The sequence below is a fragment of the Accipiter gentilis genome, chromosome 15 (genome assembly GCF_929443795.1).
Source record: "Accipiter gentilis chromosome 15, bAccGen1.1, whole genome shotgun sequence".
NCBI classification, from domain to species: Eukaryota; Metazoa; Chordata; class Aves; order Accipitriformes; family Accipitridae; genus Astur; species Astur gentilis.
Window position 1 is genome coordinate 10,057,267 of NC_064894.1, and position 26,757 is coordinate 10,084,023.

Here is a 26,757-nt window from a genome sequence, read left to right on the forward strand (position 1 = left end):
GCAAGCAGTCATCCAGCTTTTAAAAATCAGACAAAAAAATAACAAAATCAAATGACAAACCACCAACAACAAAGCGAATCAGAGAAGAGCAAAGACTCATTCCTCTGAAGATGACATCAGTAAAGTTTTGCTATTAAGTAACAATACTCAGAAGAATGCCATCTTAATAATTTTCCTTCATCTGGTATACGACAAAGATAACAAACTTAAAAAGTCTTAAGGATCTAATTTTCATTTATCTTTAATATTCTATTAATAAAAACAATTTTGCTAATATTGCATCAGCTCACACTTTTTGACAGCACACAAAGCGTCTTGAATCCATCACATAGTTAATTGAACGAAATTTTAACATATCAACCGATACACCATTTACAAAACTGAAAATCTTGTTCTATGTTATCAGTACATCTCATTTCTACAGCAACAGTTCTGATATTTTGTTTTGATCCTTTCTTTTGCATTCACATGTAATTACAAATTTCCATCACTTGTTGTGGCCTCTTCTGAGTTCTATTAAACTTATGTCTATTTATTTCATTTACTTCCATAAGCTACTCCCACATAGTCCTTCGTCAAAATATCTTTGACCCTGACAACCCTGTCTCCTGTGCTGACACTCAGCCATTTTCTGTACTAGAGCCAAATGGGTTGGGATTCTTCCTACATAAACAAGTCACATGAACAATGTCCATTTGACTGACTGGCAATTATTAAACAAGTCTGGTGATATTATTTCGGCATTGGCATCTCAGCTGTTGCCTATATATCTGTCCTCGCACCAGAAGAAAAAAAGGGAAAAGTAGTTCTGTGCACAAAGCAGACCTGCTACCGTAAGGCCAACATTTGTAAGTGGTCAGCAGGTGACATGTTTTGTCCCAGACACTAGGCCCACTTCCACAGAGGCTCAAATGATGCATCTTATTCCACCTTTTGTGATAATAGCTATATTTATGGCTCATTCCCTCTCTTGTCTTCTCTGTTGCCTGTCAAATTGCTGAGGAGGCAGATAGCTAGCAGTTACTATTTCAGAAAGAATGGAAGCCAACCAAAACAAACACTATCTGTTGCTGTCTTCTGAGTATGAAGAGTTGGAAATGTCTAACGTATCTTGAAATAAAGTCTGCTGTCAGTTTGGTCTATGGATATTCATGCATACAATCCAAAATAAGCATTTCCAGATATTAATTTCTCCCCTCTTTTATAGATCCCCTTGTGCTGAAACGTGAAGTAAGAAGAAATGAAATGGACTGACAGAATTGCCAGTAACATCAGTACACAGCTCTTTCTTTGTCATGTCAGCTGAAACTGAGACTTAAATCCGGTGTCACCATTTAGGAACTTTCTGCTAAAGCCTTCCCTTCTTCAACTTCTCAGGTCTTAAAAATCATTGACGATATGCTGTTTGGTAAATGTGAAAATGTGAAGCACCACCTGGCTTTGTCACATTTTCAATGGTCTAATGAAATAGAGTATTCCACAACAGAAATAGTCTTAAATAGCATATTTCATAAAAATAAATTAATAGTCTCAGCAAAAGAATACCGTGTATTCCTAGCCAAAATGGCAAAGTTTAAAGGATGACAATGGGTCAAAAGTAACAGACAATTGCTGAGGTCTTCTCACACATTAAGCAGTAGAACAGCATTTCTCAAAGGTACAAACAGTTTGTCTAACAAGGGGTTGACAGAGGTTCAAAACCAAGTTTTAGTCTCTGTAGAAGCCTCCTGAGCCACACGGCAATAACATGTCAGATGCAGAGAAAGGCAAGTGAAGTGCAAACAGAGTATGAATTCATGTTACCTAAATTAAGAACCTATACTGGGTATTTCAATAGCTAAGCTAGTCTAAGTTCTTTTTATAGTCAAGAGACAAAAAAAGATAGTTTTAAGATACAATTCATCTGACGAATTTGAGACAGCTACTCTATAAGAAGAAGCGTCTGTTCCTCTTCATAAAATTAGCCTAGGATGATTAGCTCAGGTTCAGATGACTCTCAAGCTCTGCATCTGTTTCTCAGTCATTCTGAGCTTACCTACTCTGGTGATGGGTCCCCAGATTCTCAGGACTAATAATTCAAACACAAGCTCATAAATGTCCATTCCATTGAATCTTAAGTATGGGAAATATAAAAGAGAACAGGCAAAAATATAGCTGCCTATGTGGGTATAGTAGAAAAGTCTAGATTTGGGTTTAGTACCCAGGCAATGTAGAAAGGCTGGATGGTTGCAGGATTGCAAACACTAGTCTCTATTAGTGTTGCAAACTATTATCTGTTTGCAAACTATTATTTGCAAACTATTGGAAATCTCTATTAGAGATTGCAAACACATCTCTATGAAAGTATAAGAGGACTTTAAGCAGAGGCAACATAGGATGATGATGGATGTAAATCTGGCACTGAAATATATAATAATATATCATTTTATACAACATGCATATTAAAAATATAATATGAACTTGAAAGTCTCCTTTAATTTAATTATACTAGAACAATTGGATGAGTTTTAACAATTGCAGTAACCTTCCATTGTACAATGACAACAGTAAGCCCCTGGTGGAAAAAAAAAAAAAAAAAAAGGGCTTAGCTCTGTTGTTTTTTTTATTTATTTAAAAAGAATTTTAAGTATTTTTCCTACTGAAAGGAAATGTAGATCAAGATATTTTTCATCCCCCTATTAGGGCTAAAGGAGACAAGCATTATAATAGTAGTAAGGTAAACACAGAATGTCTTTCTATTATTATAGTAAAGAACAAAGCCCAGTACAAGGGAATGCAGCATTAAACAAAATGCTGATACTGTACATACTATGAAACTGAGAAAAATATTTAAAGACAATCAATGTTTAAAAGTCAAGCCCATTTATATTTGAGTTTTATTGGTAAAACTGCCAGTAGTCATAGCTGCTGAGCTATGCCTAAGAAAATATGAGAAAAGCATCTAAATGAAAACAAGGAAGGTGATGTAATACATTCCCCTGGGAATACCATGGTAAAGAATAGCAAATGATCTTCTACATTTGCAAATAAGTCAACACAGTTAACAGCTCTAAATATGGTGGGAAATGGTGTTCCCATTTGTACACAATTACTTCATAAAAGGGGTAGGCAACATTCTGTATTTCAGCTCTCTTAATACATGATTAGTAGCATGCATCCCTTAAGAAGCACCAGACATCTACACACAGTCTTCTACTGAGGGTTTAATACAACCAAGGAAATACGTAGTAAGGCAGAATATACAGAAGAAATAGGAATTTTTTAAAAAATAAATAAATAAATCGCAGAACACTATGGACAAAATAGAAGACAAATTCAAAACTTCTTCAAAAGGCAGTCTTTAAAAGACTAAAACACACTGGAAACCTCAATATCTCAAGTAAATTTAGACTCTCAATATTTCCTGCCTGGAACCCCATCTCAACAACATGATGCAGTCACTTCAGGCAAGGGTTTTAGCCCATAGAGGGTAGAAAACCTTCTTGACTAAAGCCATAGGCAGTTTTGAGGATATACTTGAAAGTATAAATTGGGAAATGTATTATTTGAGTATTCAGTAAAAAAAAACCATTTGATTCTTAGCCTTTTAATTGCACAAGTGAATTCTGAAATATAGCGACTTCCACTATTCAAATGAAAATAATTGTGTAAAACACACCATCAGCAAATTACTTTCTGATTTCTTGCAAGAAAATCATGATCGAGAGGTCTCTGAATGTTACTGAACTGTATTTTTAAGACTACCTAACAGATAACGCTAACATTGGTTTCCTTGGCATTCACTCAAGGCTGAGGTACACCTCAGCAGGACTTTCAGCTCTTACCGGCTCAAGGAAAAAAGCCAACAGTGAATAATGAGCCATTTTCCCTTCCTAAGACTAAAGACAGCAACTGTTTGGCTTGTAAGCTTTTATGTAATTTTCTTTTTTTTTTTTGCTTCCTTGCAGTTATTATCTGTTACTCTCCATGAGCACTGCTTGATGCATCTTGTCAGCAAGCATGCCTGCAGACAGCACATTGGATATATTTGGGAAAAAAGAGAGGCTGTGAAAATTGATTATAGCTCTTAGGTTAAATCTGGAGAGAAGGTAAAGAAACATACGGAGAAAAAAAAAGCACAAACAAAATTCAGATGGAAGCTACGATGCAGACTGACACATTTAACAAGATTAAAAGAGGAAATGTAGTTTCCAAATAAAACACAGTATTCCAAAATATGGAATATCCTGTGCAATAAAGGCCTCTCTATCCAGTAACCATTTACCATTTCTGTTGATGACAAGCCCTGGGAAAATATGGAATTTTCTAACAGCCCAGATACATTAACTCTACGTATGATGTAATGGACATATCTGTGTGTGCACAAATACTTCCATATAAATGAATGCCAAGTCTGAATATGCACCTATGGTTAGATTGGGATGGGAATAACTAGCATTTACTGTGATTATTGAAATAAAAGTAAATAAATACAGCAGAATTCTGTATTACTTCATTCCTCCTCTCATCACATTATAAACAGAAAATTACTCAAGAAATACTACCTAACTTTGTACGATGCAGTATAATGGGACCAAATATTAAAGTATGACTGAGGCCCGTTTAGAGACACCTTTGGAGACGCTTGTTGTTCTGACTTATTATTTGTAATCATGATAATGTCTGTACTAGAATAAAATAATCTGATATATCAAAATTGAAGTTTAATTTTTTTCCACAAGATTCAGAAAAGCACATAAAAAATTTACTATTTCTTCTACATCTGGGTTGTCAAAATAAAGTGAAGAAAGCTCAGTATATTCAAGAAAACACAGAACAAGAATTCTAACATGCTACAGAAGGTGACCTTGGATAAGTATTCACTTAACCACACCTCTCACTACCATCGTGGTAAGAATTTCAATATTAACTAACACCAACTTCAGCAATAGTCAACAAAAATGTCACACAGCCCTATTTATTCACTGGAAATGAGGTAACATTCTGAAATTCTGATGGATATTTGCATGTTTAGGTTTTTTCTTACTTCAGTTGACAGCAAATCATGTATTTTGAAATATTAAATTTTCCAAATAAAATCTGTGGGAAAACTGTAATTGTTGCTAAATATGCCCATGCCTCCACTTGCTCACTATAGTCATCTGTATCTAAGGCTCCGTGCCAGCCCACACATCCCAGGGTGTACCTCACCAGTTCAGCAATATGGAGGCCACAAAGCTTCGTAGGAAGCACAATCAGGTGGAAACTCCTGATCCACAGAGAAAACATACTGAGGCGTGAGAAAACCAGTGTTGGAATCCGCTTTATGATTTAAGTGACAATCCTCCCCACCAAATACATAAAGTAAAACCCCAAACCAGTCTATCACACTATTTATCAGTGGGTCTAGAACATCCCATAGATGTGAATCCTTGGAGTACAGGAGGTTTGGGCACAAGTCTGTAGTGCATTGTAACAGAGGAAACATATTTGACATATTACCCTAAGGAAAAAATAAAATAAAGTTTATCGTATCCTGTGAAGTACTCACTTCATGTCTACAACAAAGAGAAAACTACTCAAGCTATGAAAATATTAATGAGACAAAAACAGCAGTGATAACATATGGCTTACAAAGGCCAAAGATTTTAAATACGCATGAAGAAAATACAAAAATTATGATATGTATAAAAGCCCAAAGAAGACCTGAAGTATGTTAGCATTCACTAATGACATGCTTCTAATGTGCAATGGATAAAGCACTAATAGCTAGCTAAAACTCCTATGTAATCATAAAAATAATGAAAATAAAAGAGAAAATCCTCTGTAATAATAAAAATGCCACTCCATTTGAATATTTAAATACAATGCAGGCATTTTCCTTCAGTTTTTCATGAATTACCTTTCCAGTATGCATACTTCATGACTGCATGATAACTACGTCCTTCATTGAACATGCCACATGAAAACTATTACCCAGAATCTGGAGCATTTTTGGCAGCAGTTGAACTTTTATATTAAAAAGTAGATGTTTCATGATAAGTAGTAAATATTTTTTTGTCACTGTATTACACTCATTTTAAAATAACTGTACGCTCAATAGCACATATAAAAACCTGTGCAAATTATCCTCTCATTCTGATAAAATTTAACAATTTTGACAAATACTTCCTTCTAAGAGTAGACTAAGGCTTGTCAAGCCATTGCTTTGAATATGCAATACAACACAAGATCACATACATAAACCTTTACTTTTCAATTTATTTCAAGTTTCCCTTGGAGCAAGCTTATTTAATATAATTTCTTGTCTGTTGCCTAAAGCCCGTGATTTCATCTACTCTTCCTCATCCGTTTTTATACTTTCTATGTGCTCTACTGACAATCCAACCTGGCAAGCTTACAAGACCCACTACCTGAGAAAAAGAAAGCTACAAATTTGTGGAACAGACTAATGTAAAATAATATTTTTTGACAGAAAAAGTGAGCTACAACTTAATCAAAAGACTGAGTTTGACATGTGTCAATAACAAATCAGCAGCATACGGCAGAAACATATTCAAATGCTAAATCTAGATTATTACACATCAATTCTTGACACATTTGAGTTAAAATACTGAGTCAAAATAATTTTTGGAACTTTCAAGTTGTGAATGTATTACCAGACATATTGTAATGATTCACTAAGAGAACATTAAAGAGCAAGAAAAGGAAAGCTCTCAAACAAAATCACTGAAAAACATCGGCTGTCAGATACTTGTGATCCCCTCAAGCACGTCACCCAACGGCGCCTGCACTGAGAGAAAATGGTGGGTCTCGTAAGTACCATCCCTTCCCAGCTCATTCCTTAGGTTCACAAGCGTAATATGGATGTTGGCACAGTTTCAGGTGTCCCTGTTGTTTAAATAAAGCATGTTTAGGAGCGATGGGCGATGCCATTTTTATTTTAGAGGTGGAATCTTCTGAAACACACTAACACACACCCCCCCCCCCCAGTTTTGGAAGATGCATCTATAAAAACAGATTGTACTTGCCCATTCCCTCCTCTAACACATATCCAGTCCACTCCAAACAACTGAATAGATTTAAAAGGAGACTACCAATTCCTGCGAATTAAAAAAATGTGGGTTTTTTTCTTCTGCACAATGGGCTAGACAGAATTGTAATTCAGAAATAACTTTACTTTTCAGTACTTCTGAACACTGAAAAGAGAAAAGAAAAAATTCCTCAAGACATAGACTCTAGGAAAAGTAATATCCTACCACAATATTTTCTTGCCAACTGGAAGCAGAGAGGGGAGGAAAAAGGAATATTGATGTATTTTCTCCTTTGTTCAAGTGCTGGCAGTGTACTACTAGGGAAGGCTCTAGCTGCAAGATCTAAGGGGGAAAAGAATTCCACTTGTAAAATAGAAATTAAGGAAAGTGCAATTATCTACTACCAGAATGGCATAGACAGGCAGTAGCCAAATAATAAAAAAAACACAGATGATTTACTCCATCAATAGTTTTACAAATTTTCACGCCTCGAATTCAGCAGCATAGGGCCATAGCATTACCTTTGAGCACCTTCCCTGGCCTGTTTTGTGGAACATGGGAAAAAGCCTCTCTCGGTCAACCAGGTTAATTTGGTCAGGGACATTTTAACATAGCTAAATGAAAAGCTGTATATCTAGAAACCTCCTGGTTTGATCACATATAGTGTCATTTCTATTTCAGAAATACTCAAAAGTGCTAGGGAACACACTGGAGAACATAACCTAGAAATGAGATTCCTATATATGGACCAGATAAAAAACCAGATCCTTTTTATATAGACAGGAGCAATCTCTGTTCATAGAGTTCAGGAAATGCTACTGCTGTTTTACAGTAAAACTATCACTGAAATGCTGTCTCTAGTTCTAACAATGTTCATTCAAGGGGAGGACAAAAGGACCTTTCTAAATTCAGAGAGCATTACCATTCCATAACACATTTACTACACACAAACAACTGCGTAAAAGTGCCCCTCATCTACATAAGAATGTCAATTTTGACTGTCTTTTATCTAGAAATCCCTCCAGCTGTGGACAATTTACATCATTTGTTCGATACATTTATATCTTTAGATTGATAAGATATGAAATTGCAGTTTTCCTCTATACTAATCTTCCTTCTGTCCAGGCTTCTATTTCAGTTGGTTGGAATATGAGTAATAAAAGCAGGTTTGTTTCAGTTTTCTCAACAGTTTCCATTTACACATTCCTGGGTCTTGAATCTTCGAAGGCTGGTACCAGTTCTTATGACAATTGGAAGTAATTTGGGGAAATGCAGAAGGCTAAATAGCACAAGTTGAAGAACTGAGCTTGAATTTGCACCTCAGTTTTTCTGGATTCAGTCCTCCAGCACGGATGCCTGTCATTCCCCCAAAACAGTCAGAACTGCCAGCCCAGTCATGCTCATTGACCTATTTAGGGCAACTGTGAGAACTGCCACATTCCTGCATTTAAATATTTGTAGTAAGTTAAGGGAAAAAATATTCCGAAGCAAGCATGCAAGAAATAACTCGGAATAGCAGCCCACAAGTCCCTGAAGCGTGGCAGACAAAGGAGCAGTAGCTGCCCTAGCAGCTGCCCCGCATGTTTCTGTCTCTTGTGCCGTTCAGTACTTCCATGCTGTATTTGACAGTTGTAAGAGTAAAGAATGGCCTCAGATACATACATGCGCCCATATTAATGGCACATATATATGACCAGCCAGCTATTTAACTATGTCTACCTAGAGCACGAGAAGGTTTGCGTGTCCAGCTTCTTTGAAGCCGTCACGGGTGCCGGCAGTGTGACTTCTGACACCGGAGCAATCCCGACGGCTGGCGTGCGGCCGCTGTCCTGGCACTCAGAGCACCGAGGTGACTTCTGCTAGGAGCTGCCTGTGTAAAAAGTTCTTCCAACACCAGCTGTCTTGGCTTTTCCGCGTTGTGTGAAAGCACTATTTAAAAGAGTTGAATGTTTTCTACCTAAACTGAAATTTACGGTAAATGGTTTACGTTTAAATGCTAACACACAATTAATCTTTCCAACGCTCCCAGAACTGGTCATTGCCAGTATTGAATTTAAACATGCAATCAGTCCAGGATTGCTCTGGCAGCCCTGTACTTGCCAGAGCTTCTCTTGTAAGATACCAAATAAACACAGTTCTCATTCCTCTGTTAAGCATCCATTATTAGATTAAGACTTTTATGGTCAGAAGAAACCCTTTCACCACTGGTTTGACTTCTGTATAACACAAGCCATCCGTCTTCCTAGATCTCATTCCTGCTCTGGCTGGATAACACCACTTTAACTAAACCATGTCTCATCTATGACCCTTGGATACTAAAAATACTGCCTCCAAGTCATTGATAAACGTATTAAACACTGCAGAGCTGAAAAAAAACCCTGAAATACCATAAAACCACAAATTCTTTTTTACTCCTCACAGAAATACATGTTTGAAATCACATTTTCTCTAGTAACACAGGAGGCCTGCTTTGTTTTTTCATTGGTCCAGTTTCTTAAAAGGAACAGTATAAATTCAAGTATGTTTCTGAAGGTAAAATATAAAAGTCAACCAAAAATCTGTAAACTCACTTTAACATTAGATTAAATTTGTTTTTTAATAAGCCCAGGCTAATCAGCAATAGTCATTTTATCAACAATTCTTGATTAGTCAAATTTTCTGATTTTACTCAATTCTTTACCTAAAGTTACAGCAACCAGGACCATTGTATTTTAAATAAGAGCCTTAACTTTAATCCAGTCTTCCTGAACGTCTCAATTCATCCCAGCTATAATTAAAATACCCCAGTACTTCCTCCCCACCCAGCTCAGGATGGTCCAGAAAGCTTTTACTGGAGTTTTTTTTAAAAGAACTGTCCAAAGCATTATTTGGACATTCTGATTTAAGGATCTTGACAAATTTTTAAAGCTTTTGTTTAACATATTCATTTGCCGTTAATAAAATGGAAAATAAGACTCTCGCCAAGATAGATAAAACTGACATTCAAAAAATATCTACCATATTTATACTAACAATCTAATACTTCCACAAGTACCACCATTAAGGTAAAGCATTAGGAACAACAGAAAATCAATATAGATTAAGTTTCTTTTCTTTAGTGTCTTTTGCTTCTTTTTTTTTTTGCCTATAAACCTAGTTTTTGAACTTGATTTCTATTACTGGGTTTCGCCGTCTGTTTTTTTTTTTAACTGCCAGTTTTCACATCCCTGTAAGCCAAGCTGATTTTTACCAACAGGCTTGCCTCAACATTGTTTATTTTGTGCAAGTTTAATAACATGTTTTAAGTAGCAAACCATCGTCATTCACATTTTAATGTTTAAATGTTTTCCCTTGATTCAGCTTGATTATTTCTATCATCCTTAACCCATCCCACTTAAAGTGCTGAATACATGTTTCAAGGAGGTCTCCATTAAGTTGTAGTTGCTTGTACCTTGATAACCATTAATTTTTCTTCTGCAATCTGTTTCTTTAACCATTCCAAAGTGATTAACATATACCTCTATAACATTAGATGAATGCCCAGAAGACAGAGATCACATCACCTCAAGGATTTCCAATAATACTTTCACATCAGTACTGAGACTGGTGCCTGAGTAAGTTTTACTTGGATTGAAATCCCACCTGAGAAGCACCATCCTCACACCTAGAAAATACATCGCTACTGGATAAGGCACAACTTTTAGTGAGGTTGTCATGGTCTCTGGTAAATAACTAATACTCCAAATAACGTTTTAAATGTTTTGGATAAAAATGTCTTATCAGCAACTACTTGCCTCCAATTTGTCAATGACTTATGAAACAGGCATATTATTTTTGGCAGTGGTCGACACCACTTCTTTTGGACACTCAGTCCCACACTGATTACATGGAGTAATTTACTAGTTTGGTCACGCAAGTCTTTCTACTAGGTCAATTTTTACTTGTAAGTAAGCAGTTTCCATTTCTCTTGCTTATTATCTAGGCAATTGTCTAAAAATGCTTTATTTGCCTCTCTTCTCTTTCCTTGTTTTTATGAGTAGCAAGATAATAGCCCAGCTAGAAATACATCTGCTAAAGCTAACAGTAATAAGGCTTTTAAAAATCATCAGAAATTGAGTGAGTTGCTCCTCAGAGTTACTGGTTTGAGTCCTGTACACAACAAAACAATACGGGATAAAAATTTGTTAATTTTTTTTTGCAATCTGCTTTAGAGTAAGATTTAATCTTCCTGGAGAATTCACAGGTTGTGCACAACTGCATTATAGTTGCCAAAAATACATATTTTAAAACTTGTTTTAAAGCACTGAGGCCCCCATAGAAAGGGAAAAGGAACTAATCTAAATGGAAAACATCTGCACATTTCAAAAAACATGTTCAGCATAATTATTATTTATACGTGCTCAAGTTATGGGAGTGATTTCTACTGTGTCTTATTATGGAAAATCCTGGCTAGAGTAAGAAAATATAGCATAAAAATACAGTTATTTGTCCAAGAGGTTTAGATTTTAAGATAAGGAATTGCAGTGCAATTCCACAGCAGCTTGACCTAATATAACCAGCTTAGCCAGCAAAATGTGATTGCTTTTCGGTCGTTTCAGTTCTCTGCAGCGGCTCACCACCCGGTTACATGAACACCAGCGTTAGGGAGGGAACAGGGATGTGCTGCTGGGGGAGAGGGAGGGTGTTAGAGGGAAGAAATTAAGGGAGCTGGTGCCCCAGGATCCCTGACTGACTAAAGTAGCCAGGGAACTACACCCAAGCTCCCACTAACGAATATTATTGGGCCCATGTAGTCCCTTCAGTCAAGGGGGAGAGCAATGAAGTCCCACCTGTTCATAACCCAACAGCAGAATTCAGAGGTCTTATTACTAGTTACAGCTGTTGGATAAATGCTTAAACATCTGATCAACCAGTCCCCACGGGAAAAAGCCACCAAACATCTTATGTCTTGAAGTGTAGTCTAGCACAGCCCTGAAAAGCAATTGAGCTGCCTTCAGAGCTGACCATAACCCAACCATGATTCACAGCCTTGATTTCTCTCATGCTGCTGACTTCTCAGCCCTGCAAAAACCTAGATGAGCATAAACCACACCAATCCATAAGCTAATGTGATTCCTTGTATCTGCTACAGGACTGAAAAAAACCAACAAAAATAACTCTTTATTCAACCTGCCATTCATTCAAACTTAGTTTAAGGTCTCTTGTACCAGTAAATTTAGCTGGGGATTTTAGACTGTTGGGCAGCATGTGCGTGTCCAAGCGTGATACACACCTGGGCAGGAAAGAAAAGCACCCCAGCAGAAGCAGCCCTGTCCTACGCTGCTAACCACCATGTCGGCTGGGTACTAAAACAGGCTCAGCCTCTAATTGCACCGTAGGACTAAACTGAAGCAGTTCATAGTATGTTCCTAAAATAAGAAGACATATGCCAAAGTGAAACAACAAAAGGCATCCTCCGAATCAGAAGGTGAATATTTCATGGCATCAGCAAATCCCAGCTCACAAAATTTTTGTGCATCTTATAATACTTTAGGTTTGCCACTCTTTCATATGCATTGAACTCATTGTTTACTCACAAGAACAGTGACATGAAAGTTGAGTAACTGGTATGGGTAAGCTTGTTTTTCTATTTGTGTGTATATATATGTATGTTTGATATCTCCCAAGAAAATAACGTGCTATGAAAAATTAAAAGTTACAATGAAACTCAAGCATAAAAGCAAAATGTAAAGCCTACTGCAGTATCAGAAGTAGCTGATGCAATTAACCATCTAGAAACATTCAATAATAGATTAGGTAACTGGCCTGGCTGCAAAAAGCAGGAATAAAACCATTTTATAGCTAATGAGACTTGTATGTGAATCGATATGGCTATGTGCTACAGTGTTCAGATGCACCTCATAAGTAAGGCTGTCTGCTTTCAGAAGGGGGTTCTTGGGGGATAGAGAGAGAGGGTAGCAGGCTATTTCTCAGTTCAGTAATGCTTTCATGATGTATTGTCTAAATTATCCCAGTGGGGCAGGGGTGGAGGTGTGTGTATGAAGCTGAAGATGCACACACCCGACCCAACAATCTAGAGGTCCCAGCTAAGTTTACTGGTACAGGAATGCTTTATTTAGCTATAATAGACATAAATCTCTGTTACATCTATCATGCATAAAGTTTATTTATAGTATAACATTTGTTTACATCTGCTAAAGCATAATGATACTGCTGGTGATATTTAATTTGACATCATTCAGAGTCACTTATTCAAGTATTCTTTCAGAAGAAAAGGAAAGAAGAACAGGGGCCAAGTAATTAACTAGAAATCCCAGGAGTCCTGGAAATAACAAAGCCAATTTTCAACAACTTTAAATCTCTGCACTTCACGCAAATGGGAAGCCAAGTTAAAGAGGGTAAGGTCCATTAACTTGAAGCGCTAGGACCTCATTTGGGGAAAGCTCATAGCATTACAGTGCTTTCTATAGCTAAAGTCAATGTCAACTGAAGTACATAGACACGCATTCCCAGCACAGATCAGGCTATAGCTTCAAGCTGTTCACCAAAATGAGGGGCACAGTCAGAATTCACATCTGAAATCACTGCAGAGGAATTCTGCAGAAGAAGTGGAGAAAGAGTGCTGCCTTAAATTGTATTTTTAACTCTATCGTCCCCCTCTTCTTGAGATCTAATTTCCCATACCACTTTTTAACATGTACGATGTATGCAGCACATTTTTACAGACAACAGCATCCTTAATTACTTGAGCCTTACAAAACAGTCTACGCTGTGCATTTGGATGAGTATATCTACACTGCGTATTAGGACTAGACTTTTTCCATGGGACTTTTTTGTTTGCACGTAATCAAAGCTAGTACCATAAAGACAAACAACTTTTTACCATTCAACTTTTATATAGTTCCCTTCAAACAGCTAATACTCACTACACCTCAGAAAAGGATTTACCTCATTATCTGTTCCCACATCCAACATCACTGGTAGACACTCGTGAGGTTTTACTCCTCCGCATGCCGTATAAAGTGCCAGTTTACCAACTGGAATGCCCATTCCATAACAGCCAAGGTCTCCAAGACCAAGAATACGTTCTCCATCTGTCACCACAATAGCCTGGAGGAAGAAATAAAAGCACTGTAAAAATCACTTCTTGCTTGTATGTACTAAGTATTCAATTATCTTCTTACCATCATTTTTTAATTTTCATGTAAAATTTCTAACAAGTACAAACAAATCAATAGTACAACAAAGGTCCAGAACTTTATTGTATTTCGCTGTGGTTTTGTTACACTATTTTAGACTCTTGCATCACTGTAAATGGGACTTTCATATAAAACTCTTAAGAACACACAAGAGAGGTATTTAGTATTGCATTACAAGGGAACTGGCATTGTTCCCTCTTACGTTTTTCTGTCAACAGTATGAAAACAGGATAGGAAGGGAAAGGAAGTTATCCACAAAAAAAGAACAACCCCGGACTCCTGGGTTTTGTCATGGCTGTTTTCAGCAGAACCAGAGCCAGCCACTCCTGCTGGCCTTTGACAGGGCTGTCTACAACCACCTGGTTCTTACCCTTCAAAGATGTATTTCTTCTTCCCTTGAGCAAATAACACACTCCATCATACTTACACATATGAGGAAGTATGTGTTTCATATACAGTAACTCTGTAAAACCCACAAAACTGTCTGTGCTAAAAAGGAATATTTTTCATAGTAAAGGACAGAAGTGCTTAGTATGGCAAGCAGCTGACAACAAAATAATTTCCTTGTCATACCCTGTGACAAGCAATTTTAGTTGGAAATTTAATATTTTTTGTGAGACAGCTCATCAGGTACCATATGTGGAGAACTATTAACCCAAACACCAGAACAGGTTGCCAAGAGATTTTGTGGAGTCTCTACCCTTGGAGATACTCAAAACCCACAGGCTGGATACAGCCCTGAGTAACCTGCCCTGGTTGACCTTGCTTGAGCAGGAGGATGGACTAGATGATCTCCAGAGGTGCCTTCCTACCTCAATCGCTCTGTGATTCCCTGAAATGCAGAAAAACCATTCAGGATTTTTTTGATGCATAGTATTCAATATAATTGACCAATTAATCAGTAAAGGATGTCCACAACTAAACAAGTAACGGTTTAAAAGCCCCAAACTTTGGCCATGACAGCATTGTTTCTATTTGAAAAATGAGCTAACAAATCACTGAAATCTACTTGATAAAAGGCTTATATAAATATCTTAACCAAGTCACCTTGGGTGCAAAAAAGTGTCAGCTTTGTTATGCAACTAAAACTGAACTTACCTTGATAATATTTTCTGGCCAGGATTTAAGCATTGTAGCGATGTGTCCCCGGTCATGGATAGTAATAAAAAGACCTCTGCAAATAAAAAAAATAGTTTTCCTATAAACAGGCAATTAAATACTGCAGTATAAATCAATTAATTAATAAATTAACTCTGTGCAAATGTGTTTCCAACATATGTAGATTCAGTTCAATAATAAGTGCACAGTTTTGTATGAATGAGTAAATTAAATGTCTGCATTTAGTAGAAGTCAGAGAACATGTAACTCAGTGAAGCTTCAGTGAGAACCTGTAAGAGTCATTTCTGAAAATTGCTGTTTGATTTTAAGACTCACTGAGCACTTGATCTGTTCAAATGCGTTCGTTAATTGTCCCAGACCCCAAAACGTGTTCATCATATGACAGTGATCACTAGTGCCACTGCAGTCCTAACGTTTACAGACAATAGGCCAAAGTTTTAATCTATGAACAAAACCTGAAATAAACCATATACTATCATTACATAAAATAATTCAAGAGCTTTCAGTTAAGTGTTTAGAAAACAGGCTTCCTATTTAATTAGATTGCCCCTTTTGACACCTACAAAAGTGGAAAATTATCTTCTCTATATGAAAATCTCTTTGATTTGAAAGCGTGTAGCATATCCCACAGTGCTGAGCATACCGAATTTTTACTTTGAAGAGTGTTTGTAAATTGACCTTTAGTTCCACCAATGCAGAAGAGCATAAAACAAAATAACAGAAAAGTGTAATTCATATTTCATTTTTTTATTTATTATAGAAGCAAAATTGATATAATATCTTCTCCTACTTCTCAGAATTTTATTCTTCATTTATTTTACCTGACATGCAGATATACATCCAGGTCCACTCAGACTTAATTTAATTCCATTTCTTATCTACTTTTCTCATGTGAGAGAGTGGAAAAAAATTCTCCCACTAAATTCAATCTCTCAAAAACCATGAAGAAAACATCAATGAAGAAGTACATGCCAAAGATGCTTTCTTGTAATTAAATTTTGCATTAGTAAGTATACGGAGTTGTCTTCTGGAATTATTCTAAAGCATTTCATCTGCCTGTTATAAAAGTTATAAAGTAAAAATTAGAGAAGAGTATTGAAAAATAATTTAAATCTAAGTCTACTATGGTATTTCCATATTCATAGAATTGGGTACATGCCCATGTGGGTCATGCTTGTCAGATACGACTGCAAGTATTGCAAGTCAAGCAAAAAATTTCCTGCAGTGTTAAAAAGTATATTAGTCAAGACACAAAAACGAGTTCAAACATTATATTTAATTTCACGTTTATATATTTCATACATGTTAGATTATTTATATTTTTATATATAAACTAACACGTGATCGATATTTTTATATTTAATTTTATATTTAATTTCATATTTAAGTGTCGTCTTCCCCTCTTTGACGTCAAAAATATACAACTGCAATTGTTTATTATTTTGGACAAAAGGCAGTGTAAGACATGTGGCAATTAACAAAAGTATTTCTTAATCTTAAAGCTAATGATTCAGGAACAGAAGCTACAACCTCAAGTAGCTAATTAAATAAAAACTGGCATGTTCTAAAAGAAAAGTATATATGCATTGCATAAAGAAGAAAAACTATCAGCCATTTCTGGCTAGATATGTTTCACTGTTTAAATTTCATTTTATGCATTTCCCCCTAGAACTGGGAATTCTTTGATCCTGGCATTCCCCATTAATTCCCCTTCTGCATCCATTCCCCATGCTCAGAACAAATGCACAAGGCTGGATGATTACATCTATCGGTTGTTTCTTAATAAGTAACGCCTGTCAGCAGACTAATTCCTCGACCTCGGTGGAAGTGACAGTCCTCGGGGGGTGGGAGGGTTAATATTTACAGCACTTTTCTGAAGTTGTGGTATTTACAGCACACAAGCATTGCTGTTTGTGAGCCAGCTACCTGAAAAAAAGATGGCCCTAACAGTGAAACGCTGTGAAGCAGCAAAGCCAAATAAATGCGGATGCTTCCTTTCTGATGTATCGTAGAGCGAGTCATTTTATAAAACACTGTGTAAACTGTAAAGTCATAAAATACAGCTTATCAAAACTGCTAGCCTCGGAGACAGTCAAATGGGAGAGATGAGTGTGTGAAAGGAAAAGAAGAGTGCAGGAGGAAAGCTATGTAGAGGCATCACCCCTCTTTCTCCTTGTCCCCGCCTTCCAACTTACACCGACCTAATAGATTCGTGTTAAATGAAGCAAGATTTTGTATTGATTTTCTAAAGAGCCAGTGCCCAGCCCAGTGTGGTTCAATGACCTCTTCCTTGCAAGCTAGGGAGAGAGGTCTCCGTGGAATAAATTCCCTGGCAGAGGAAAATAAAGGCAGGGTGGCTGCTCCAGAAGGAATTTTGTTAGAACATTTGTAAGGACCTTTGAATAAGTATTGAGAGAGTATTTCAGAAATCTGTCCAGGCAGGATCACATTCAAACAACAATAGAAAATAGGGGCTGAAGTGCAAACAGAATCATGTCGAAAGCATTGCACTCCCCTCCTTCTCCTCTTCCCTCCATTCTTTCTGTAGATCAGTAAAACGTTTCTGGACCCATCGGCCTGACTGAGAAGATACCCCTAGATTTAAGGGCACAGAAAAAGAGATAAGAATTTTTTATTCTTTTCTCTGGATCTCGTTTCCCCATCCTTCATTTCTTAATTAAAGCACTTTTCTCCTTTAAGGAGTCCTCTGCAAGAAGCTACACCAGGTTGCAAGAGGAAGCTCAGCTTGCAGCAGCATGAGCCACAAAAATATTCAACCTACATTACTGGGACTGAACTCGCTGGCAATCCTACCTGCAGGCAACCACCAGAAGGTAGCACTAAGTATTTTTTTCTTTTCCATGAGGTCATGCTATGTCAAGGAAAAGCACCAACTGCAGAAGGTTTATTACAAGTGGGATAGGGTGACACAGGCTGACATCATAGCTATTTTTTGGCTGTCGTAGCACACCCATGAGAAGAATCAAGAAAGGGGCAAGCTACACAATGTGAATTGATTTAAAGTATATATGTATTTCAGTCCAGAAATCAGACAGGATTCTCCGTTTGAGTATAATGTTAATAATAAGCACTGTCATGCAGGGACGCGCACCCTGCTGTGCCAGCTGCAGAGCAAGCGGCAGCCCCCGTGATGTGCATCTGTCTGACACAGCGCTTCAGGAGGGGCTGCTACAGCAGATGGACAAGTAACGCATTTCAGCACGTGGAGAAAGAAGCAAGATGCAGAAAAAAATGCGTAAGGATAAGGATGGGTTTTTTTAAAAAAAAAAAAAAAAAAAAAAGGAAAAATATGCTGCTTGGTTTTCAACATGCACATATTCACATACCTAACATGAAAAGCATCTCACAGGGAAGCAGGCTTAAATTCTCCCATACACACTTTCAGAGCAGCCCAGGCTGGCAAGCTGACTGTAAAAGCAAGTGTAGGTTTTACGACGCAGTATTGTCCTTTCTATCTGAACTGCCATCTCAGTTACACATAGTGACTTTTCTTGCGAGGCAACAAATCGAGACCTGCTGGGGCTTAAAAGCTCAATCAGCAAAACTGTGACTTAAACCTGACTTGAAGCTTGCAGCAGCAGATTAGTCTTCAAATTATCATGTTCATTTAGAACCTGGCACAATGTGGATCTACGTGGAACTTGTCTGAGCGTGTACACAGAAGGGCTCATCTTCCGTCACTGTGGCCCCAGTTAGCCTTCAGTTCAGCACCGGTTTGTACCAGTCTAGCCAAAGGGATCACTTCTACTTACACCCACTTCAGATAGCCGGACGATGTACGAAACTACAGCGGAGGAGTAATTATGCAAAGAAGTAACTACGGCTCCTTTCTTCTTGTCACACCGCCAGTAAGACCCAAGCCCTGAGGAGCAAGGGGGGAGCCCATGCTAGGACGTCGGGATCCACTCAACAAAGGGTGGATCTATTTTGGGTCACTGAGCTCACTACACTGGAGCAGATTTTACCAGTTATGTAGCGGTCATGCTGCATCACATAATTTGGCTCTGTTTCATTAGAACTTTGATCTATGAGAACAAAGTAAACAGAATTAAATGGAGTATTTGTTTATTATGCTTCGTGGAAGTAATGTTCCACCAGCAATGTATTTGTCTATTTTCTATCAAGGAACAGTTTAGAAAAATGTGTCATAGTAACAGAATAAGCTTTTCTTTCCTCTTATAATAACAGCAGGCAATCTAACATGTCTCAGAAAATGCCGAACATTTTTTAATGAAAAAAAGTTCAAGCTTTTCTCACAACCCTACGTGTTCAAAACTGTTATTTGAATTATGAACTGTACATAGAATTACAGTAGAGGTGACTTCACTTCCCCAGGCAGCCTAAATCAACAAGCTTAATAATAATCATAACCATAATTAATCTCAAGGGCCAGCCTCAATTTATTTCTGATTTCCCAAACTCTGGCACTTTGCAAGAAAGTGGTAAACTTCTTCCCTAGTCCCTGTTGAAATTCCCTCCTATTTTTGTTAAGATTATAAAAAGCGGTACAATACAAACATTGTACTAGAAACTAAGAGTATCGATGTCCTCCCCACAAAGAACTTTCTGCTCTTTTTTCACCAAGAAATAACAACATTTCCCATTGTAACTGTTCAATGTGGTCTCCCATCATATACAATTTATTCAAGCTTTTAATTACATCTTACCTTACCAGGTTCCTTTGCATAGTAACATTCATTTCAAGACCTCTGAGGCCTAATAAATACAACTGATGAGCTGATCTAAGAAATGCAGCTGTCCACAGCTCTATTTTTATTATTTTTTTACCTTTCCCTCTGTACAGGGATTAATTTCATTACTTTACAATGCACAGGTATATCTTTCAAAAAATACAATAGTTGATGCTGAAATTGCAGCTGCTACTGACCTTCATCCTGAATTCATCAGTATTAAAGAAACATGGGCTTTACATTTTCTAGGTGTTGCATACTCAAACCATATTTAAACAGGAAAGTTTGTAAGAAGCAAAACAAAGATTAAATCAAAAACCAACACCAAAAATAGTACAGGCGCATTAAGAGAACGGTACATACTGTTAACACCTCTGAAAGCCTGGAGCTGTACACGGGTAAGATGAAGTTCATAAAACAGATAAATACAAGCAGCATATGAAAGACAATGGAGAATAAGGTATTAACCCAGACAAGACATAAAAGTTTATGAATATTATGTGTTATTTCATACTCAGCATACGGTTTCCTAAATGATTGATTGTAAATAGTTATTTTTAGAAGAAAGTAACTTTAGGTATTCTAGAAGACAGACGCTAACATCTACCAACTCCAGTTAGCTGTACTTAAAAGAGTAATGGAAGCCTCATTATAAATTTTTAAAGTGACTCAAAAGCCCAGTTTGGCACAGGAGTGTAGGGAAATAATTAGAGAAAAACACAGTGTTCATAATCACTGCAAATGGGAAATGCTAATGTCGAGGGCTCTGAACAGTCAATCTTCAGCCATAGGAGCAAACCAGCTTTAGTCTTATTTCAAGCCTCTCTTCTCAAAATGCTGTTTCATGGCACTCTATCCAGTGATGGCAGCCTGTGTAGCACTCTTTCACGTGCCCAAGACCATCAAAGCTGCTTATCAATCCCTGTTAGTAAGCACCGTGCTTTAACAGTTACTGCAGTTAAAAATAGCATCTACATAGCAGAGGCAAGTAAGTTCAGGGCACTGACAGAACAGTACAGTCTACAACGTGAATTAGCCTTAAGAGCAAAAAGTGATGAAACTAACCTGAAAGACAGCAGCTGTCATCCTGGCATTTGAAAATACAACCTCAGGGGAATGAGGTTTCAGAAAAGAAAGGTTAGGGTTTGGAGGAGTAAAAGGCACGTAACTCTAGTGACACAGAGATTCAGGTGCTGTGGGATCTTTTAGTATAGATGTTAAAACATTATTTCAAAATAAATAATAATGATGATTATAGTAATAAGAAAAAAAAAATGACAACTGGGGTGGGTAGCTACTTAAGATTATAATTTTTCTGGTGTGAGCCTCAGCAAGCTGCAGTGCTCCAGATGCTGCACATCCAAGAACAAACGTAAATAGAGTATCTGTGCTATGCTATACTTCATTTTTGAAACCATAGCATGCATCTCAAACTATTTCAGGTGAAAATTGAGAACACTTCATAGTAAAAGCAACACTTCATGGACTTTGTCACTGCAGGTTTTTTGCATCAATTATATAAAATACTCATTATTGTATACCTAGATAACACTGGCTTTTAATTAGTGTCTCACCTCCTTTACTTACAAAAGCGAACAGCACAGCATTTTGTGATCTAAATATTCAGCCTGTAATGATACATCCTTTTCATAAAGCAACAGAGTAGATCAAATCATATCTTCTTTATATTCACTTTTTAAAACATGAATTTGTTGATTTAATCATACTCCTAAAGTATAATTCATCTAGACAATCAGCTTTTATGTATTGTTGCTTAACCACATAACAGCAATTCAATGGGATGTGTGTGTTTGAAAAGGAAAAGGCAGACTTTGAGAAATACTGTGTTTTAAGAGCCAGGGCTGTTTTGCTCCAGAAGCTACTTAAATTCTTCCAACAGTTGCTCAATAAATAACTTAATTACTTACACTCTAATAGACACAAATAAAACTATTTGAAGATTGTCAATGAGAGAATGGTTTACCAGAGCCAGACCCATTCATTTTTAAGACAAAATATAACCCACTGTTCTGCTCCAATAGCTATCATGTTTGTATTATTTTATGCTAATGTTAACGGCGTAAAGAACCATCAACAAACAACATCAACCATGTATCTACTAGGAGTCTTGCAATGCTAATGATGTTTTTTAAAAAAAACCTTTTAAATGTTAAACTGTGAAGTACTCAAACAAGTTAGATCACTGTCCTTCTGTTTACTTCAACAACTTGTGCTGCCCTGGCTCATCGGAACATGGAAAATTTCCAGTACTTGGACAATAGCGTCCTTTAAGCCAGTTTTCATTGACCTTTAAATCACCATCGTTTGGTCTCAATAACCATTAACAAGGACAAAAGTGAAGACGTATTAAAAACGCTTCTTCTTACGGCATATCCTACTCAACTTCCACTTTAATGAAGAAGTGACTTCTGAAAAGAGACACTGTCCTCCATTTGTAGAGCTGACCTTATCTGCTGAAAAGGAACCAAGGAAACCGCTCCATTTATGTCACAGTGACAAAGCAGTTCCTAATGCAAGGAGCTGCCGTGCTAAGAGGTAGCAAGTCAGAAGGCAAGCAGAGCCGTTTCACCCAGGCTTGAGCTGTCTGTGTACGGCATTTGGTGACATCTCAGAGACCGGCATCCTGAGGGCACAGAGATCGCAGCGTCATCGAGGTCATCTGGGACCACTGGACATCAGCCAGCCCAAGCTCCCTTCCCAAGCAGGGCCAGCTAGAGCAGTTTTTTAGCCTTGGCTTCCCCTGAGGTAAAAATTTGGTATGGGCCATGAATTTCCCCTAGTTTATAGTAAGGAGCATTAGCAGTAAAAAGAAAAAGGCTGTTCTAGCGGAGTTTGCTGTTCCTAAGATCAAATGGGATTTGGGTCGTGCCCCACTCCAAACACGTGCAGAAACCTATTCCTGCTTTCAGTGGAAATCATATCAGCAGACATCAATTGAAAATAAGTCTCCTGTATTTTAGCACACAAAGCTGGGCATAACACTCTGAAGAAGTACAGATCTCAATTTACCACCTGAACATGTTAAGATAAAGCATTTAATCTTAGGACAAAACCAAACTAGCTTTCATATCACAAGCATTACTTTGAGCAAGAGAAGTAACAAAGAGACAGCAAAAAAATTATTGGACCCATTTTTAAATCCTTACAAAATGGACATTTTCTTCCTCCTTCTTCTTTTATTTTTAATAGAATTTAATATAGGTATAGCGTGAGTATTGTGCCCTACAATTACTAAAATAGAAGAGATTAAAAATAATGCATTTTGAGTTGAAAAGCAAGCAATTATTCAGCCTCAGTTATTTCACAGACAATTCTCCTATCAATCACAGAAGTTACATTCAAATAATTTTCTGCTTAAACTTTAATATTTGACTAGGTTTCAAACAGAAAAAAATTATGGGCTAGAATTTATTGCTTGCTAGAGCATACAGCGTCTTCCTCAGGATCTCACAGTGCATCAGTGATCTCTCAGAGCATCATCTGAGGGAGCAGCATGAAGTCTTGCTATTGCAAAATAATCCATACAATTGGATTCTTATACATTCACGCTGGTTTATTTGTTGCAGTGACGAATACGGCTGGCTTACATGTGCCTCAACTCACCATTATATAGGGCAAGGGCAAGCGCAGCGCAGAGGGACCTGCAGGAAAGGTAACGCCCGAGAGCGAGCCGCAGCTGGAGGCACAAAGGGTACTCGCACTGGTGTTTAAAAACCACTTGGGTGTGAAATCAAACATTATTTTAAAGAGATGAGTCCATCGACACCGACCGAACTGCCGAAGCGCAGCACTGATCACAGGCATAGTTTACTTCTGATCCTAAACAAAATGAGTCCACCTCTTAAAATGGTATTTAAATGGCACTTGTTAAATGTTCACTAACTACAAAGACTATTCCGCTTGTGCATGAAAATTTATTCTGTTGTTCTGCCCTCACGACCAACAAGCTGGGCTTTGACGGCCACCAGGAAACACAAGAAGCTTTAACAGCAGATGTGGAATTTCAGGCCTGACTTAGTGCTTCAAAGTAAAACAAAGTTCCTCTGCTAACAAGTAATCCTACCACAGAACTGACTTCTCAGGTTAGCGATTTTTTTTTTTGACCACATGAAAAGATATGATTATTATTTCTAAATTCTCATGCAAAATGTATAAATCATTGTCTATGATGCAACAATGCGACTAGTTTTGCATTAAATTTAAATTCCAGTTATTTGGAATATCGCATTATTATCACCATATAAAGCTATTCATTATGATTTTTTTAATTGGTATTTTGTTCATTTCCCTTTTGTTCTTATTTTAGTGGTTGGGATCATTGAATTGCTTGATAACACCATTAGACAAATTTCTTACGAAACTTGAAAACTGAAGTAACTTTAACAACAATGTTTTAATGACGCTAAACGTATCCATAAAAACTTTCTAAAAAACAGAACTAAGCCTGACTAGATTCCAAACCAAACTTGACTTATTGAGAGATTCATCTTTAAAAAGCATATAACAATAGAAATCTCCTAGGTTAGAGTCCAAGTTCAAATCTGAATACTTTTTAAACACAGACCTTAAGCTAAGATGTTTTAGAAAATTCAGTGGAATGGTACAGGAACTGATCAAAATATAGATCAATTTAGTTTGAACTCAAAAAAAGTTCTGTGGTAGTAGGTCCTTGGTGTAACAAGGGTTTCGCTGTACATCTGTCCCACACTCAATTTTTATTGTTTTCTTTTGGCCTCTTGATTTTAACCAATTTGTTACAATTACTGCACTTATAGGAAAGCTACAATAATTTCCATCATTTTACATCCACATTTTCCATTTTCAAAAATATAAGCCTTAAAAAAAGAGAAATGCAAACAACCTGACCAGCAACACTATTTCAGCTCTTATTTCCTGTCAAATTTACAACATGCATGAATACATGAGATGACAGACAAAATTTTTAGGACTGTGTCCAACAACAACTTTTAACATGGGAAAAAAGCTGTAGGTCCAGCTCTATCTCAGACAGACGAACCAAGAGGCATACATGATTATTTTTAAGACTGTGTTATCTGATGTTAATGAAGTTCAACATACCAGTTCTTCTCCGAAATTCACTCATGGAAAAAGTTAGTGTTAAAATTTTACCAGCAAAACCCAGGAAATGTATATTTATTTGTGTATATAATTTGTCTTTAATTATAGGGAATTTAATATATTTAAGAATAAACTAGTGATTTTCTGACTCAATTAAAAATTAGTAGGAGCCTTTATCATAAAATTTGAGAAAAAAATTATACTAGATGGAACCCCAAGGTAACATTTGAAGCATTAAACATCTGGAATGTATCTGGCTCCCTGTCAGAAAAATTAATCTCAACCATTAGAGACTAATGGTCTTGTACTTTCCCTCCTTTTTATATAAATTCAGTCATGACCCCAAGTAACGTTTTTCATTTCATAAAGTCATTATCAACATTCTAGGAAAAAATGCACCATGCAATGCTAACGGCTAACACAAACCGCTAATATTATTGATAGACTTTACTATATACCTACATGAAACAAATCAGCACAGGATACAGAATGGACATAGCAAGGAGTCTTGGAGGCAGTCTTACAGGGTGATGGCGGTATTCAAAAAAGCATCATCTAGCAGTCACAGTAGAAGTGTTTCTGAAACATTATTTGTGAGCTTCCTACCTGTTCAAGGGACTTGAAGGCTCAAGTCCAATGTCAAAAAGAGGCACAGGCTTTTCTGAGGACATTGCCATTGAAAGTCTGTGGGCCATAACTTAAGTCATCTTTCAAAGATGACATTTGTTTCACTGTAAAGCTTGACTGTAATGTACCAACCACTCATCAAATGAAATGACTGAGGTTATGACCATCCTCAAGAAGAATCTCATTTCAGTGTGTGCACTGGAGTATTTTTCCATTCTATGTGAAGTGGCAAAATGAAAATAGAAATAGGTACATTGCTTGCAGCAAACAGAAATAGGACAATATTGAGATATTTTTAGATATGCTATTTACCTGAGAATCACAAATCCCCCATGCTCGTATACTAGTTATTTGTCAAAAAAAACCATTGATTAATCAAAGAGAAAGCAAACCATGTTCTGTGTTTTCATTTTCAGAAGGAAACATCTACATGTCATGTTTAAGGAGCTCGTTCTGGATGGCTACGGAAAACTCTCAAAGACACACTCTTGTCTTAAACAGGCAGCACAAACAACCTGCCATTCAACATACAGTGCAGCAAACCTGTAGGTTCGTACGTGCTTATGATAAACCTAAAGAAGAACTCCAGGAGAAAAGTTAAAACAAACAAAAAAATACCCTCTAATATAAGAAAGCTGCCATAATATGGTGAAATTCTGTAAATGGAAATGTGCTGCTGTGTCTCTGTAAGCTACACTAGAGCTTCATCTCAGCAACAGTAAGGTGTTTCCTTCGATGGAACACTCCACCAAAAAGCCCAAAACAGCAGATAATTTCCTTATTCTAGAGTACACTAAAATGAAGTTGTGAGGTCTCCTAAATTCCCTTTTTCCTTAAGACTAAAGAGAAATTCAAGTTAAATGTAGCTGCTTTCAGAACAGAGAGGCAAAAATGAGAACTGGCTTTTGACCATCTTTGTGCCAAAGGCATAGGTTCTCATTCAGCACAAACTGAAGCTTACTTTCCTTTTTTTTTATATTTCTCAGTAAATGGTTTCCTGGAGTCCAT

At 37.1% G+C, this 26,757-nt stretch overlaps 1 protein-coding gene across 1 annotated transcript in view; it reads right to left on the bottom strand.

Moving 5' to 3' along the window:
* ME1 (malic enzyme 1) overlaps nucleotides 1-26,757 on the bottom strand; it is a 178,502-nt gene that overhangs the window by 88,238 nt on the left and 63,507 nt on the right. The window contains exons 4-5 of the mRNA XM_049818306.1: nucleotides 15,290-15,365; nucleotides 13,941-14,102 (exon numbers count right to left, since the gene is read on the bottom strand). Coding sequence (XP_049674263.1) covers nucleotides 13,941-14,102; nucleotides 15,290-15,365 — 238 coding nt within the window. The remainder of the gene's footprint in view (nucleotides 1-13,940; nucleotides 14,103-15,289; nucleotides 15,366-26,757) is intronic.